We start from the raw sequence: 17,866 nt of genomic DNA, 5'->3' as shown, positions 1-17,866 counted from the left end.
AACCCTAAGCTATAGCTTGTTTATCTTATAGGCAAATCCGGCCCTTATGTAATTTACTCTCACCTGCAGATTTTTGTAATTTTTACGAAAATTCGTCAGTTTTTACGGTTAAAGGATTTTTACAATTTTACCAATCTGAACGTGTGAATCCGGAAGGTTCTGCAAAATCTTTCCGTCTGTAACAACACAAAATATCTAGTTTTTGAAATCAAGCAAATTGAGAATAAAGATTCTGAAAAGAAAGAAAACAAATAATTACGAGTAGATCGTTCTGTTAGCCCAAATGGGGGAGGGGGGGGTTTCCTTTGTTTTAGGTTCTAATTTGTAAAAATAATAGTCAATTATCTGAATGCATAGCTCATTTAGCCTATATTTTCATTTATATACTTGCCCAAATGGTTTTCAGTCCAAAATAGTGAATTTATACATATTTCCAGCACCCCAGTGACAGCTGTACTATTTGTATTTATAATGTTTTTTTTTTCTCTTTTCTCCCATCAGAAAAGGACATTTGCTATTCTCTTCATTTTTATTGAACTATTCAAAAAAGAAAAAAAATAATGATTTTTTTTGTTTTGAGATTTTGGAAGATGTGTTGTTACTACATAAAGTCCTCCCAAAACTGGGGGGCATTGCCCCCTATGCCCCCCTCCTATAAATCCACCCATGCCCTTATAAACTATTAAAAAAAAATAATAATGATTTTTTTTTTAATTTTTTTTGAAGGATGTGTTTGTTACTACGTAAAGTCCTCCCAAAACTGGGGGGCATTGCCCCCCCCCCATAAATCCGCCCATGTTGGTAAATTGCATGTAGTTCAGCCTTAGCCTTGGCTTAAGGCCTACTCAATAGCTTTGCCTTCAATTTACGAGTTAAATCGCAACATGTTGCAAACTCTCGCTGCTGAGCTAAATTTATATTATCAACTACACAGTCCAGACACTTAATGTGACCATCTGTCAAAAGCCAGAATAACCACCTTTCGCAGAGCGGACTGCTGCGAGACATGCAAAAAGAGAGTCACTTAGGTCCCTGAAGGTGTTCTCTGGGATGTTGAGCCATGTCGACTCTAATGCCGTGGCCAGCTGCGCTAGATTACAAGGTTGAGGATCCATGGCGCGAACAACTCGATCGAGATGGTCCCACAGATGCTCGATTGGGTTTAAGTCAGGTGAGTTTGCTGGCCACGGGAGGACGGTAAACTCATCCTGGTGCTCTTCGAACCACACACATACACTGGCAGCTGTATGGCACCTTGCATTGTCCTGCTGGAAGATGCCATCATCCTGAGGAAAAACAATGCGCATGTAGGGGTGGACATGGTCCGCAAGGACAGATGCGTACTTGTATTGATCCATCGTGCCTTCCACAATGATCAGTGAACCCAGAGAATGCCAGGAAAACATTCCCCAGACCATAATGCTCCCGCCTCCAGCTTGGACCGTTCCGGCAATGGTTGCAGGGTGGTTCCTTTCAGAGGTTTCACGCCTTATACGCCAACGTCCATCTGTCCGATGGCGCATAAAACGCGATTCATCTGAAAACGCTACCTGTCGCCACTCAGTGGACGTCCAGCTGCTGTACTGGCGTGCAAATTCCAGCCTTCGTCGTCGATGAACAGCAGTCAGCATAGGTGCACGAACCAGGCGTCTGCTTCGGAGGCCCAGACGCAGCAATGTTCGCTGAATAGTAGTTTGGGAGACACTTTTGGTAGCCCCTTGGTTCATTTTGGTGGTCAGTTGCTCAACGGTAGCTCGTCGATCTGCCCGAACGCATCTCTGCAACCATCGTTCGCCTCTGTCATCTATGGCCCGTGGTGCACCACATTTGCCATGTCGCTGATTTTGGACAGTCCTATTTTGCCATGCACGGTACACTTTTACCACGGCAGCATGCAAACAGTTCACAAACTCAGCCGTTTCGGAAATGCTTCCACCCTTGGCCCGAAAGCCAATGATCATGCCCTTTTGGACGTCGGATAAATCGCTTCGTTTCTGCATTACGCCAACGATTGAAATGTTTTCCGAAGCCCTCACACACCCTTTATATACGCTCAGCTGCACTGTGCTGCCACCTGCCTTCTGTGATTGGTTATTTAACTCTGACGTGGAAAGTACGTGGTGGTCACATTAATGTGACTGGACTGTGTAGTTTGTTGGCACCCTCAACTTCAATGAGATGACATCTGCCACCAGCTCGGTTATTCACAATTCCAGGGACAAAACTGCAGCCTCTGGGTGTGATAACCGGGCTGTCAGCATATTGCATGCTCAAAATTTTAATGCATTTTCAAATTAAAAATACATAATACAACAGTCTCAACTTAATGTAATTAGGGTTGATGTTGTTAATTGCTTTTTGTTTTCAAAATCCCTCAATCCTGAGTTTTTCTATTCATTTGTAAGTAAAAATTATCACTTTATGTGCTCATTACATCATTTGATGCTACCAGTTTGCAAGTCAGGGGTTAGGGTTTCTGCTTAAATAATCAGATACTGCTTAGCCTACTCAAGATTTTTCAAAAAAAAAAAAAACTTGACCAGGAAACTAAAAAATGCTAGAAAATTCTTCAGATATGCAATCTTGCTATTTAGTGGTGAGGTTAATTAACTAATCCCTAGCTTTGGGAAATTAATGGATGTCTGATAATTTATGCAACTGATGGATCTGTTATAGCTTTGATAGTAAATTTATTTCCTTAGACTACTTTTGAATAACTGTAAGATCTGTTTTAACCTTCCAATTTCAGTCAGACAATCACAAGCCCTATGTGCGGAGATAACTATATAAAAATTTTGTGGGGAAAATCTTTAAAAACTGCTTAAGATCTGTGGAGGGCCATATATAATCTGTAAACAAGCTGTAACTATCTTGTGGACCACACTTAGTTCATCATCTAGAAGTAGAGGTTAAGACCACAAAACACAATTTAAAAACTATGAAAATGAGGATCATGTTTTATGATTAAAATTTTAGGATAAAACTATCAAAGAGAAACAAAAAAAAAAGGAATCCCCATTGGAAATTTTATGGTATTAATGTCTTTAAAACATAATGGTACTTTTCCGTTAGATGGGCGCAAGTGATAATTCGCCAAATGATTACGCCTAATGCCAAGCCATAATTTGCCAAATGATTCGCCAAGCAAATATGCCCAACAAGGGTTGTAAGAAAATTGGCGGATTTCTACATCTATTTGACAAATAATCGCTTGCTTTTGGGTGGAATCATTTTGCGATTTTTGCTTGCGCCCGGCTAATGGAAAAGTACAAACATAACTTTTTGGTATAGTTTTGGTGAAAGGTTCATTAGCTCTAATTTTAAAATTGATTCCATTAAAAAGCGACTTAAGGCTTCATTGAGTAAACAGAGAAAGTGAGATGTGGGGGTTTGGAGTTCCCTTTTCAAATCTCTGTTTCGAAACTGAAACTAATTTTAGGCTATCTTAGCGAAGGGTGAGTCCTGAAGCTTTCTAACAGAAATGTCTTAATACGAGATTTTAAGCCATTTATGGTGCCATTGGATATTGAAGAAAGAGGTAAGGGGTACGAGAATCCTTTCTAGGAAACTTTTCAAAATTGAAGTTTTGAAGATGCAAATTTAAGCTAGATGTTTGAGTAAGTGAAAGGAGCGGGAACAGCATATTCAGCCTAGTGAAAAATCTTTAACTTTAACATTCGAACTTTATGTCACTTTGAAACAGAAAATGTTTAGCCATTTTTTGAAATGTATAAATGTTCACATTGAATTTAAATATATAAAATAGTTTTTAAAAAAAACATAATTTTGACATATTTTGTTCTGTTTTTGACAGTTTTGATGGTTTTGTTGTTTTTCTCTCAGAATATAGTTTCTCAAAAAATAGTTTTGGACACTTTCAGACAGTTTTGGACATAAGAGTTTTGAATAGGACAGTAAAAACCTTACCAACCCTGCTTTCATTTGCACATATGCAAATATGTAGAAAAAATTGGTTATCATTATCAAGAAAAAAAATAATAAATAAATAAATGTATATACAAATCAAAATTTTAATCAAAAATTCAACTTCTATGTAATTAGATTAAAATCAGCTGCATAAATAGGTTGAATGTTCATACTGAATGAATGTTCAATATAAAACATTACTTTGTTACATTTTATTCAGTTTTTGATGTTTTCTCACAAAATACAATTTATCTAAAAATATAGTTTGGGACACTTTCAGACAGGATGGTGAATAATATGGCTTCTACCATAGTGTCCAAAACTTTGCCAACCCTGACTTTCAATATCTATCATCCCTATGATGCAATAAATTTGGAAGTATAATAACCGGGTCGGCGACTTTTCGGCTTGGCTATGTTTTATCACGGCAAAACTAAAAAATACCTAAATGCAATGGCAACAGAAGCAGTTAAGGACAACCAAAACATTGGATAACAAACATCGTGAGTTTTCACTGAAAAAAGGAACGACGCCAACCCGGGGATTATATTGAAGCTATATACCTAAAATTCCTCATAGAATTTACTCAGTTTTAAACTTTTCTCGTATTTCGCAAATTCACCCTCTATGTCTTTTTTTTCTTTAAAAAACTTGATACAGAAAGTTGGAGGCACATGGGTAGAGGCACCAGTTTTAAGTTTTTGCCTTAGAAAAATCAAAGATGTGCACATCTTAAAAATTACATGATTGGATTGTCCTTCATTTCCTACATTATCACCCACTCACCCAGGGTCTTCCATGGCTAGGGTTGGCTTTTTTGTCAGCAAAAATGCCAGGAAGTGAGCAAAAATTGGAATCAAATTGAAAACTCACTCATTACTAACTCTTACATTCATGAATTTATTTTATTTCGCAGTATTTTCCCACCACACTTGACCATTATCACAAAAAACTAATTACAATTATATTATCAAGTACCAACTAAAATACATAAACATCGCATCCATCTAACCGCTGCACCCCGAATCATCCTATTCATAGCAAAAATAAAATAATCCTGGTAAAATTTATAGTTCAACTTATTATTGTTGGCACTTGGAAAGTTTCAAAACACAATTACTTTATTTACATGCCGATTGAAAAATGGTAAACAACCAGCAATGCTTCACGATGAAAAAGTGTTTTGACAACACTAGTTTTCAATTGACTTCTTGTCTGAAACAAAATGCCAAGCAAACAATCGTGACATAGACTATTTTAAGTCAACTAACTTGAAATCAAAGTTATGGCTTTCAAAATACGCACCTTGAAAATCTTAATTTTCCGAAGTTTAAGTTCAAATCTAAACCGAAACTTTTTCTGTTAAAGCAGTTAACAGTTACAAAATAACAGACACTATCGAAATTGCTGGAGTACATCTTTCTTGCAGAACACGATTGTAAACAAAAAACTTTGGTTTTTGAGAATGGCATCTTGTTCGATCCCTCTAGAGTCCCTATAGGGACTCTAGATCCCTCTAAACTCTTCGAACAGGGAACAAGACACAAGATGTCGAAAAATTTGAAATTTGCCGAGGGTTCTTTTAAGCCCTGTTTGAACTTCGTAGAACTGTAATTACCGTTAAGTAAAAATCGAATCAGCATTGGAAACTGAAAGTAATTAACACGCCATCTGGCGAGAAAATCAAGATGGGAAACGATGGCGTTCGTTATTCGTATATTTTAACTTATTGAATGAAAATGAAAAGCTCTCAAGCTGTTATATTTGTATAAACTCTTGTTTAACCGTTAATCTTTCTGATAAATCTGAAAAAGGCATCATAAAACACCAAAAGTGACAAAGGGAAGGTGGTAGAAAATAGATCAAAGTTAAAATTAGAAATGAAAAAAAAGTAAAATCTGTGACCTACTTCCCCCAATTAATTCTAATTTGAATTCCGAAACTTTGAATTCAAATTATGTTTTAAGACCCTACTGATTAGAGTTATTGTTTCTAGAAATTCCCCCCCCCCCAAGCATGTCCCTCCTCCTGGGTGGTTACGTGTGTATAGTTGTGTGTGTAGGCTTACGTGTGTGCACGTAGGCGTGTGTATGTGTGTAAAGGCGTGCGCACGTAGGGGAGTGTGTATGATCATGCGTGTGTAGGACATGGACGCCACCGCCCAGCAAAAGTGGATTCCGGTGGACAGTGCTCAGGACCAGCCGCGCCGCCGCCGGTGGACGGTGGTGCTGCAGCCCTGGTCCAAGCTGAAAAAGGAACCGTAACGTCAAGGACAGTCAAATGAAAGCAATAAGCAATCGTGATTGCTCAAAAAAATATGAAATGATTGCAAGTTAAAAAGTCAAAGAATAGACGTACAATAAATACTAATACTAAAAATCAAAATATGAAAAGAAAATCAATTAAGAATAACCGCACCTTCACAAATCAAGCACAAAATATGAAACAAGGCAAGAATATCATTAAAAACAATTATAAATGTAATGATTCATTGCTAGCTTTATACTGTAGCAGGTAGCAGAACATTGTAGCATATTCGCTGGTTTCGTTTTTATCCGATTTATAGCGTCACCTGTAGTTACTTTCCGTTTCCAATTCTTTCGTGATTTTAGTGGTGAAACCGAACTTGCACATAGAAATTAAAAGCGTCAACTGAAAAAAATCATTTTTTTTTTTTTTTTTGCAAATGGAAAATTTAATCTGGAACTTTCAAGTTACAGAACTCGAGTTTTATTCGCAACTCCAACGAACTATAGGGGGCACTGCAGTCATGTCTAATGGCGGACGAAAAAACTAAAACAAACGCATGTGGTGACGAAGAAAATGCTAAAAGTGTTGTGATTTTTGTTCGTATGTATGATTTTTTCGCTTTATGCTTTTTAAATTAATTTTCAAAGTCTTGTGGATATTCTGGCCCACGTAGAAAGAAATGAGAATTCAAGAAGCATTACTAAACGTCAAAGATTAATGCAAACTACGTAGTTCGTAGTTCTAAGCAGCTATTTCCACGATGTTGAATTCGATATTTATCAATTCTTGATAAAAACTAAATAGTAATTGTGACCTGACAAGAATAACAATTAATGCTAGAAAATTCAATATGACATTACAAATTATTATCGGAAGAAGATGATACTTTTTTGAATTGCTTGGCTAGTGCTTATTGTTTTGCATTTGTAGCTGAGTTATTTCTCTCGAATTCCCGAATCGGTTAATTTAAAATTTTTCTGTTTCGATTTTTCTAATTTCTGAGTTACGATTTAATTATGTCATGTTATACAAATCATCAACAAAATTTTCACGGATATATGGTGGTAGTTTTCTTTTCAGTTGACTGACTATTATCTCTTTTTACTTATCGAATTCTGTAATCTTACTACCATTTTATTCCACTCATGATAAAAATTAAAAATGGTTTAACTAAAAACGCGAAATCTCGCCAAGGCTACTTTGCTCGCACAATACTAAAACTATAACCCTAAACAAATTTCGCGAAACCTTTCAGCTGAGAATAAAAGGAATAAAGTAAATTCTTTCTCGGTTAAACATTTTTCATTTTGTTCTACGATAATATATTCAAGAAAATATTTTTGCATACTGTCCATTCCAACTAAATGCTGCTGTAAAATATGGTTAGTTTAATTAATTTAAGATTAAAAAAAAAACCCATATTCTTACAAATTCATACAAAACAATAAAATTTTTTACCTTGTATAACGTTATCCAAGTTTGTTAATCCAGAATTTTCGCTTTCACCATTTGTCAATCAACTCATATTTTAGAAGGAAATAATGAAAACTAATATTATTTTGAGAAGCTCGAGAATACTACTAAGGGACGAATTAATTTCTGTAGCTGAAAGCAAACTAAGACACATCGATTGCGTTAATAAATACTCAGAACAAACTGCCTGTGTTTACGTCAGCAGACATACGTGGAACGCAACGTGGCATCAATGTTTTAGTTTTCCCGGCAGTTTTATAAATCACCGCAAGGTAGCGTATTCGAGCGCTGGAGTTGCGAATAACCTTTTTCAGCAAATTTTGAATAAAATTTTATTTGTTGCCACGGGCGTAACTTGGCCGTGCAAAGAAGGAGAGCAATATATATATATATATATGTATATATATATATATATATATATATATATATATATATTGTGTTGTTGTGGCTTATTCCCCTCCCCATGACCCAGTCGAAGCTAGACTAGGTCCATGAGTTGTTAAAAAATCGTACACTAAGGAATTAAAGTAGTGCACATAGAGTTAAATTAGCATACTAGCATTGGGCACGTCTTATCTCGTGGCAGTCCTGATTTTACAAACCTATGTTTACAGTCATTCAATTCAAAAAAAAAAAAAAAACAGGACAAAAAACATGATAGTTTACAGGAGCCGCTTATGTATTCACATATCTGATTTTTTTACTGAAAATTATTGCCCTGAAAATCATTGCTAAGTTGAGAACGCCAGCTCAGTCATTCCATTCGAAGACTGCAGTTTCGTGCTTTTTAGCACTCATCAGTCCGGAATAGGAAGTAACTGAGCTGGAGGCGGAAAACCTCTTAAAGGAGCCAAGAGCGCCAAACAAACTGGTAGCTAATGTAAAATTAGCACACCAGACGAGTGACGGTACCATTGCTGCGGTCTTCAATGAAGTTATAAGGAAATAGGGAAAATTCGAGGGTTGTGTGTGTGTGTATGTATGTGTGTTTCCAGAATTTATTAACTATTTGTCTACTAGATTGTCATTTATTAGATTTTAAAATGAAAACTTGCCTATTATAATCTTTGGACGTTTGACTTTCAATATTTTATGACAGCATTTGGTGAAATTTTAAGACTTTTAACTTTTTTCAAAAAAAAAAAAAAGTTGTTTGAGTTGGTGTTCTTTATTTCCCATGGTCAAAGTACAAATATTTAACGTAGTAATGTATTTTCATATTGAAAATTCCAGATTTCTTGCTCCATTTCGGGGCGCTTCGATGTTAAATTTTGGGGAGGGCGGAAACTCTCAATTTACCGAGTGGAACTCCAGCCAATTGATGGTAATTTTGCAGAACCGTCAGATAAAATTTACAAAATGATGATAATTTTGCCTAAATGTCTGACAAAATTTGTCGAATATGGAATTTTTTGGAGGTCACAGTGACCTCCCGTGACCTCTCAACGGAGCACCCCCTGCATCTCTTAATAACAGCATGTAACGAAAACTCTTTTAGCAATGGGGTCGTTTCTGAATTTTTTTTTTTTTTTTTCTGAAAGAGCATGTTTTAAAACATAGGATCTGACCACTTTTCAAATAATTTGACAAAGTTTAATCTGCCTTCCCTTTCTCGATGTTCTCGTTTCTCGAACTGAGTCTTGTTTTGAAACTACTGTTTATCGCAAACCTTTTTCTGCTTCTTTACCTCCTACTAGACTATCGTCTCATCCACCTAATCAAAAATATTCTGCTTTTAATGCTCTTGTTGATCGTGCTTTAAAGACTTGTTCTTCAGAGGAACTTCTTAATGTCGAATTTAACTGTCTTAGAGCTGTGGCAATTGTTAGAGACTATCCGCCCACTTTGATTGATTCCATTTATAAATGATTCCATCCATATTTTCTCTGGGAGGGAATCATGCAATAAATCTTGACTTTGAGTTCCGTTTTGTCTTGTTTTGCTTTTGTTATTGCTTATTTTGATATTTAAACTGTCTGCTGTCCATTTTCATTGCTTTTACTGGGTGTCTTTACATCTAGAAGCTCACACCTTTGAATTGAAAAGGGGGTTCCTTGAAACCCCGAAACACGTGTATTCTGAAATCTGTGTATTTGTGCTAAACAACGTTGGATATTTCCTGTTATTCCTCGGCACAAAGGTATTTATTTATTGCTTAATTTACGGCTTAAACGGGCCTTACGCTTCCATTTTTCTGTATTTTTCATTATTTTGCTGATATTTTGTTTGATTTGTGACTTTTCTCATCTTTCTTTTTCTTTTTGGTCTTTTCATTTTAAACATTGTTTTTTGGTATTCTTTTCTAATTTTTACTTATGCTTGTATTATGTCTCAAGTTAATAGATTTTGTAATCTCCGAATTAAAAAGTTTCGTTTTTTGAACCATTTGAAATCTCTTCAAGAGTGCAGGAGCAAGAAAATTATTCCGAAATTTATCTCTTTAAAATGTAGTTTACCTAGTTTGAACAAAATTGATAAAGTTCTCTTTAGCTCGAAATTGGCTCTACTTAGAGCTTCGATCCGGGATACCCTAGAACCCTTCGTTCCTCTGAGATGCATTAAGCAACTTTAAAAAAGAAATTGACACACCTCCGTAAAAATTCGCAATTTGTTCTTTCAGATAATTTACCCGCAGTTAATAAAAATGTGGTTGTTAATCTTTCCAGTGTTTCTTTAAATTGTTCCCAATTAAACGCTCTTAAGTGCAATGATAATTTTGCTGTGGTTAATAAACCTTCTTTTTCTAAGCTTATTGCTCCCATTGAGAAGGCCTTTAAATTTAGTGCTTTATCTTCAACTCAAAAAGATTCCATTCGACATCTTATTGCTTCTAATGTTGACTTCAATTCTAAAAATTCTAAACCTGTTTTTGCCAATACACTGTAACAAATTTCGGAAACGTTTCTGGATATATCGGAAACGTTTCCGAAATAGTAGGAATCCTTCATCCAATAGCGAACTCCTCAATATTCAGAAAGCTTTTTGTTATTTCAAGATATCTAGAAGCGGAAGTGATGACGCAACGCTTCGAAACCTATTTCATCCTTCCAACACAGGCGCCAATGAGTCGGAAATAACGAGAACTTCTTTTTTTCTTATCTGTGGTTGCTGCAGTCAGCAACTGTTTAGCATTGGATTGCTTGTTATTTCATGTCTAGAGAGTAGTAAAATGTGTCGAAACTAATTTTACGCCTTTGCATTTTGGACTGCCCTTGTTTTTTTTAGACGATGTACGCAGCTATTAAGTTAGTTAATAACCATTTGCTTCTTTACAATTTCCAATGCGACCATAATTAGATATATATTGTGTGTTCAAGCGTGAATAGTTTCAACACCCGTGTTTATACTTAATGAAACGAAACCCTTTGGATTACTTATTCAGTTGTAATGGAGGTACTTAGATTTTCTTCCGCTCATATTCACTTGTAAGTATTAATGAATATTTTAAAACATGTTGTTATATACATTTATATTTTTGTTGATTTGCATTTGATGAGACTCTAATTGTAACTGTTTTTGGGTTTATCGAATTAATTTAAAGTTATCCTACATACCTATGTGCGCGGTGTACTATTTGTTGTAACTAACTTAAACTGATTAATTACGCAAAAGAAGTAAGATTTATATTTGAGAAGCAATCACAGAAAAGTTATTTCGAAATACTTGGATGTACATACATTTTGGTTCAAAAAGAAAAAAAAAATCAATTGTTTAATTCATTAGAAATATGGTAATGCAAATATTTTCTAGTATTGTAATATGCTTCACAAAAAATGTGCCGGTATAATTTATCTTTTTTTATTATAATTTATTCATTCATTTAAAAATATTTATACCATTAGAAACTGACCATGTTATCTATTAGTAAGAACATAATTATGAAATTAATTCATCTGCTTATTCATTTTGTTAAATGTGGTTAACAATAAAAAAATTCCTTGACATTAGTTCCGAAAATAACATTTCCTTCGTAGATATACTAGTTTAATGTAGGACAGTCAGGAGGAATGAGTCAGTGGCAAAAATGGAACAGCTGCATTTACATGCTGAAATAAAAAGTAATATTATTTCATGTCATCGTTTTAAAAGTGATCAGTTTTTAAATACTATGTTATTAATATGCAATGCACATATGGTGAGAAGACGAGGGGCGTTCACCACGCAGACTGTGCCATTGACATTTTCAAGGGGTTGCTTTTTTAAGGTGGGGGCGCTTTATATCATTTTATGGGTGCACCATCACTCTTATGGTGTGGGGGGGGGGACTCTCGTATATATGAAATGGAATAATCATGTAATAGAGTTCAATGTTTTAATAAATGAAATATATAATGCATTTTGCGCACACTCTAAATCAGTAACCTATTTTGATTAAGTATCTATATTTGTGATAAACTGGAAAAGGGCAAGAACAGAAGAATAATCCCGAATGGTTCCAGCAGGGGGACTTTGGTGTCATATTTAAATTCATCAATTTCTCTGTTGGTACTTTTCGGTACACTTTGTTCGTCAAAGAAATTGACTTGACGTGAACGAATTTCGGAACGCAAAATGTAGGTAAGTTCTGTCAAATTTTATCCGAAAATAAAAGCTATCAAGTTTGATACAAGATATGTTTTTAAGTTCTGCATTAAAAATACAATATGTTGATAATTTTGTCTTGAAAATATTGAGAGAAAAACTGAAGTTTAATATTGTTTAACAAACAATCCCACTTTTGAGAAAGTACTCCCCTTCCCTCCCCCGACGATTTTGTGATTATGAATGAAACTACTATATTATTTCATAAATTTTCAAAAATTTATAACTGTGCATATGTTATGCTGTTAACCATGCTATTTGTCATAAGAAATTCAGAAAAAAAAATCCACGAATGATTCTAAAATTGCTTGTTTCATTGCTCTTAGATATGAAAGAATTGAAACTGATATGGCATGCAATACTATAGTAAAGAATTATTTTTTAGAAAAAAATCACGGAAAAAGGATTCCGAAATTCTCAGAAACGTTTTTGAAAATTGTTTGGAGAATTCCGAAATACTCGGAAACGTTTTCGAAACTTTCATGAACCACAGCTGCACAGAATACTCAGAAACATTTCTGGAAATTACGGAAAGAGGATTCCGAAATACTCAGAAACGTTTCTGAAAATTACAGAAAGAGGATTCCAAAATACTCAGAAACATTTCTGGAAATTATAGAAAGAGGATTCCGAAATACTCAGACACGTTTCTGGACATTACAGAAAGAGGATTCCGAAATACTCAGACACGTTTCCGGACATTACAGAAAGAGAATTCCGAAATACTCAGAAACGTTTTTGAAAATTTCATGAACCGTAGCTGCACGATATACTCAGAAACGTTTCCGAATTTTTTTTACAGTGTACTGTTAGTCGTTGTGTAAGGAACTTAGTTTCTAATTCAGATTTGGTTGTCACTAAAGCTGACAAGGGTGGTCAAATTGTTGTTCTTGACAAGTCATCTTATGTTGATAAAACTAATGATTTGATTTCTTCTGGTCCATATTCAGAAATTTCTAAAGATCCCTCACTGTAAAAAAATTCGGAAACGTTTCTGAGTATATCGTGCAGCTGTGGTTCATGAAAGTTTCAAAAACGTTTCTGAGTATTTCGGAATCCTCTTTCTGTAATGTCCAGAAACGTGTCTGAGTATTTCGGAATCCTCTTTCTGTAATTTTCAAAAACGTTTCTGAGTATTTCGGAATCCTCTTTCTGTAATGTCCAGAAACGTGTCTGAGTATTTCGGAATCCTCTTTCTGTAATTTTCAGAAACGTTTCTGAGTATTTCGGAATCCTCTTTCCGTAATTTCCAGAAATGTTTCTGAGTATTCTGTGCAGCTGTGGTTCATGAAAGTTTCGAAAACGTTTCCGAGTATTTCGGAATTCTCCAAACAATTTTCAAAAACGTTTCTGAGAATTTCGGAATCCTTTTCCGTGATTTTTCTAAAATATAATTCTTTATTATAGTATTGCATACCATATCAGTTTCAATTCTTTCATATCTAAGAGCAATAACACAAGCAATGTTAGAATCATTCGTGGATTTTTTTTTTTGAATTTCTAATGACAAATAGCATGGTTAACAGCATAACATATGCGCAGTTATAAATTTTTGAAAATTTATGAAATAATATAGTAGTTTCATTCTTAATCACAAAATCGTCAGCGGAGGGGAGGGGGGGGTACTTTCTCAAAAGAGGGATTGTTTGTTAAATAATCTTAAACTTCAGTTTTTCTCTCAATATTTTCAAGACAAAACTATCAACATATTGTATTTTTAATGCTGAACTTAAAAACATATCTTGTATCAAACTTGATAGCTTTTATCTTCGGATAAAATTTGACAGGACTTACCTACCCTTCGCGTTCCGGAATTCGTTCACCTCAAGTCAATTTCTCTGACGAACAAAGTGTACCGAAAAGTACCAACAGAGAAATTGATGAATTTAAATATGACACCAAGTCCCCTTGCTGGAATCATTCGGGTTGATTCTTCTGTCCTTGCCCTTTTCCAGCTCATCACAAATATAAATACTTATACAAAATAGGTTACTGATTTTATTTGTACAGTGTGCGCAAAATGCAATATATATTTTATTTATTAAAACATTGAACTCTATTACATGATTATTCCATTTCATATATACGAGAATCCGCCCCCACCATAAGAGTGATGGTGCACCCATAAAATGCTATAAAGCACCCCCCCCCCTCAAAAAAGCAACCCCCTGAAAATGTCAATGTCACAATCTGCGTGGTGAACGCCCCCTCGTCTTCTCCCCATATGTACATTGTATATTAATAACATAGTTTTTTAAAAATGATCACTTTTAAAACAATGACATGAAATAATATTACTTTTTATTTTGGCATGTAAATGCAGCTGATCCATTTTTGCCCCTGACTCATTCCTCCTGACTGTCCTTCATTAAACTAGTATGCATGCAGTAGGTACTGTCCTGAGGAAGACAAATTATAAGGACTTGATTCTTAATTTAAAACCCTACTTTTAATTTTAGGTTTAAGCTCTTGTTTATTGCATATAGTTTAGCATATGGTCGTTTGGCCCAATGTAATGCATATATTAGAGCTTAAACACTCTCTATTTAGTAAGTAGTTTAATATCTTTTGGTCTTTTGACCATATTTATCGAATCTTCCACGGCTGATGAGCTCCGCCGAATTCAACCTTTCAACTTTATTCTAATAATTGCTACTTTTAATTTTCTTTTTCTCATTGCTATTCACTGCTAGTGTATTTCATATATATACAAAAATATATTATTGAGAAATAATTCTTGTTTGTTATATTTGCAGCTTCTTTCCCTTAAGGGCAGGTACATTGCAACTAAAATAAATCGTACTAATGAAGCTCTGCTCAGATAAATAACATTTCATGTATAATATAAATTATAAATCAAAGTATCATATAAATTATAAGTCAAATACTTTAATATGGTGTAAAAATACAAAATTATTTATTTTATTAAGTCTTTTTTTTTTTTTTGCTGTTGGTAAAATTGAGGCTCGTAAACCGAAAAAAATGAAGACACTTTTAAATACATATATTAATCGATTTGTTAAAGAAATTAATACACATTTAACTAATTTAAAGCGTTTCGCTAATGCAAATATTTAAAGAGATATCGTCATTTAGATAATACTGAAGCAAAATGTTCCTAATTACAAGAGATAGTATTTTTTTTTTTTTTACTTCATAAAATCTAGCTACAGTTTACAAGAGAATGAAAACATGCAACCTTAAAGACGAACTATTAAACCTGACAATTTGCATATTATAACATTTAATTCATAATGCTTGATGCATAAATGTTCAGCCAAATATTAACTGAGATTGACACATAAAAACAAAGTACACCATAACACTTATTTAAAGTTTTTTATAATCTTCAGTTCATAAATTTTACAGAATAAAACTAGACACACTTGCACTTTAAAATGTGTTCTATGTAATGTAAAATATTTTCAAATTGCAATAGTTCACAACGAAAAAATGATACGGAGGAAAATAGTTTTTTTTAACGAGATTTATATGAACTAAATCACTTTAAAGTAATAGAGTTGCAAAGCGACTTACCTATTCGTCGGTGGTGGTCTTTTGCAGGCTTTGGTCACCAAAAAGGTTATTTTTATGACAGAATAAAATTCTGCCTACAAAAATTACCCATTTGGTAGAAAGAAGAAAAGTATCCAAGAAAAAAGTAAATTACCTACACAAGTTATGCGACGCAACGAATTTACATGGCGTCCTCTCGGCAGTTATTTGGTTTTTTAACTTCAGTTTGTATTCCTTCCGCGAGCATGCGTCGAGAAGTTGCACTTCGTACTTAAAAATAAGTGACATAGCTTCAAATTCAATCTCATGACGATACATTAGCAAGAAAATATAAGACTTTAAAGTTATCTTCAGTGAATTCATGCGAGGAACAAAACTTCTACTAATCCCCTTGATGAGTGTTACTTCGCACATGAGTCAGCTCTGTTTTCATTGCGTGCTTTCACGAGTTTCAGTTTGGATTTGGTGCTGGACTATAAAATTGCCGTGTGAGCTGCGCATGCGTCGACTCTTACTTTCTGGTTAAACGGGAAAGGTATTTGATAAGAACAGAAAACTGCTGAGGGCGTACGAATCTGTGTATTACGGAAAGCTTTTTTGTATATTCAGACAGTTTTCCGAGATTTTTTACAGTACTGTGATAATGAGTTAAAGGCTATTACTTCGGCTGTCAAGTCAGTCTAATCGATTCCATTGAAAGTTAAGCGCTCTGTTATTCCTTCTACTGCTAATTGTGCTAGGTTTTATGCTTTGCCTAAGGTTCATAAAGCTGGTATTCCTTTCAGGCCAATTGTTTCCAATATTGGTACGGCTTCCTACAAACTTGCGAAATATTTAGTCTCAGTGTTTTCTCCCCTTAGGAGTCAGAATTTATTCACTGTGAAACATTCGACTGAATTTGTCGAAAAAATTCCTAATTTTGCTCCAAATAACTCTTTTATGGCTTCATTTGATGTGAACTCTTTATTTACGAACGTACCGGTCGAAGGTTCATTGTTATGCCTTAAGAGTAGACTTTCTGAATTTCATTTTACTTCTAAGGAAATTGATGAGTTAATTTTTCTTACTCGGATTTGTTTAAAACAATGTTCTTTTGTTTTTAATGGTAGATTTTATACTATGGTTGATGGTCTGGCTATGGAAAACCCACTTAGCCCCATTCTTAGTGATATTTACATGCATTACTTTGAAGTTAAACTGTTCCAAAAATTACAGTTTCAATTTTATGTTCGCTATGTTGATGACTGTTTTGTTCTTATGAACCATAATGATCTTAATGTTGATGAGGTTTTGGTTATTTTAAACTCTATAGATTCTCATATTCAGTTCTCGTATGAACTTGAACAAAATAACTGCCTTCCCTTTCTCGATGTTCTCGTTTCTCGAACTGAGTCTTGTTTTGAAACTACTGTTTATCGCAAACCTTTTTCTGTTTCTTTACCTCCTCATAGACTATCGTCTCATCCACCTAATCAAAAATATTCTGCTTTTAATGCTCTTCTTGATCGTGCTTTAAAGACTTGTTCTTCAGAGGAACTTCTTAATGTCGAACTTAACTATCTTAGAGCTGTGGCAATTGATAGAGACTATCCGCCCACTTTGATTGATTCCATTTATAAAAAGCTTTCTAAAACACCCCAAAGTAATGTTCGAAAAAGAACTTTCATCACTAAGAATTTGGTTGTTTTACCATTCTTTCCTTCTGTTAATTTCCAGATCGCTAAGATACTTAAACGTTTCCAATTCCATGTTGTGTTTTCACCAATTAATAAACTTTCGTTCTCGTCTCTTAAGGATTCTATTGATCCTCTTAATGATTGTGGAATTTATAAAATTGATTGCATTTGGATTGCCTATATTGGACAGACCCGCCGTTCTTTGAAATTTCGTTTAAGAGCCATTATTTTGAAATTCAGACAAAAAACGGAAATTTTGGCAGTGACCATTTTTGATTTTGATAATTTTTTTTATATGTTAAAGTAGGTCATAAGAAGTGAACATTCTGAAATTTTTAGCCTTCCAAAAATTTTCTTCCGCTCGTTAAAAATTCCCAAAGTTTGCGGTTTTGCAGCGGTTTTTTATAAAAATTCTATAAGTCGCATTTAAGTGCGCTATAGCT

General features: G+C 34.5%; 2 protein-coding genes across 3 annotated transcripts in view; one reads left to right on the top strand and one right to left on the bottom strand.

Annotated features, from left to right (window-relative positions):
* Positions 1-5,319, bottom strand: part of LOC129219693 (uncharacterized) — a 45,395-nt gene extending 40,076 nt beyond the window's left edge. Inside the window, exon 1 of one of the 2 annotated variants that reach the window (XM_054853976.1) lies at positions 5,233-5,319. The gene's annotated coding sequence lies outside the window, so the exon portion shown is untranslated. The other variant, XM_054853977.1, reaches the window with a different exon arrangement.
* An 11,115-nt stretch (positions 5,320-16,434) lies between these two features.
* Positions 16,435-17,190, top strand: LOC129220094 (uncharacterized; the record flags this gene model as incomplete). The annotated part of the gene is made up of 1 exon (XM_054854435.1): positions 16,435-17,190. A coding segment is annotated over one exon (756 nt), but the record flags the coding sequence as incomplete, so codon positions are not given.
* Positions 17,191-17,866: the final 676 nt, after the last annotated feature.

The sequence above is a fragment of the Uloborus diversus genome, chromosome 4, assembly GCF_026930045.1.
Source record: "Uloborus diversus isolate 005 chromosome 4, Udiv.v.3.1, whole genome shotgun sequence".
Lineage (NCBI taxonomy): Eukaryota > Metazoa > Arthropoda > Arachnida > Araneae > Uloboridae > Uloborus > Uloborus diversus.
The sequence above is the reverse complement of the archived record's forward strand: the minus strand, read 5'-3'. Positions and strand labels throughout refer to the sequence as shown.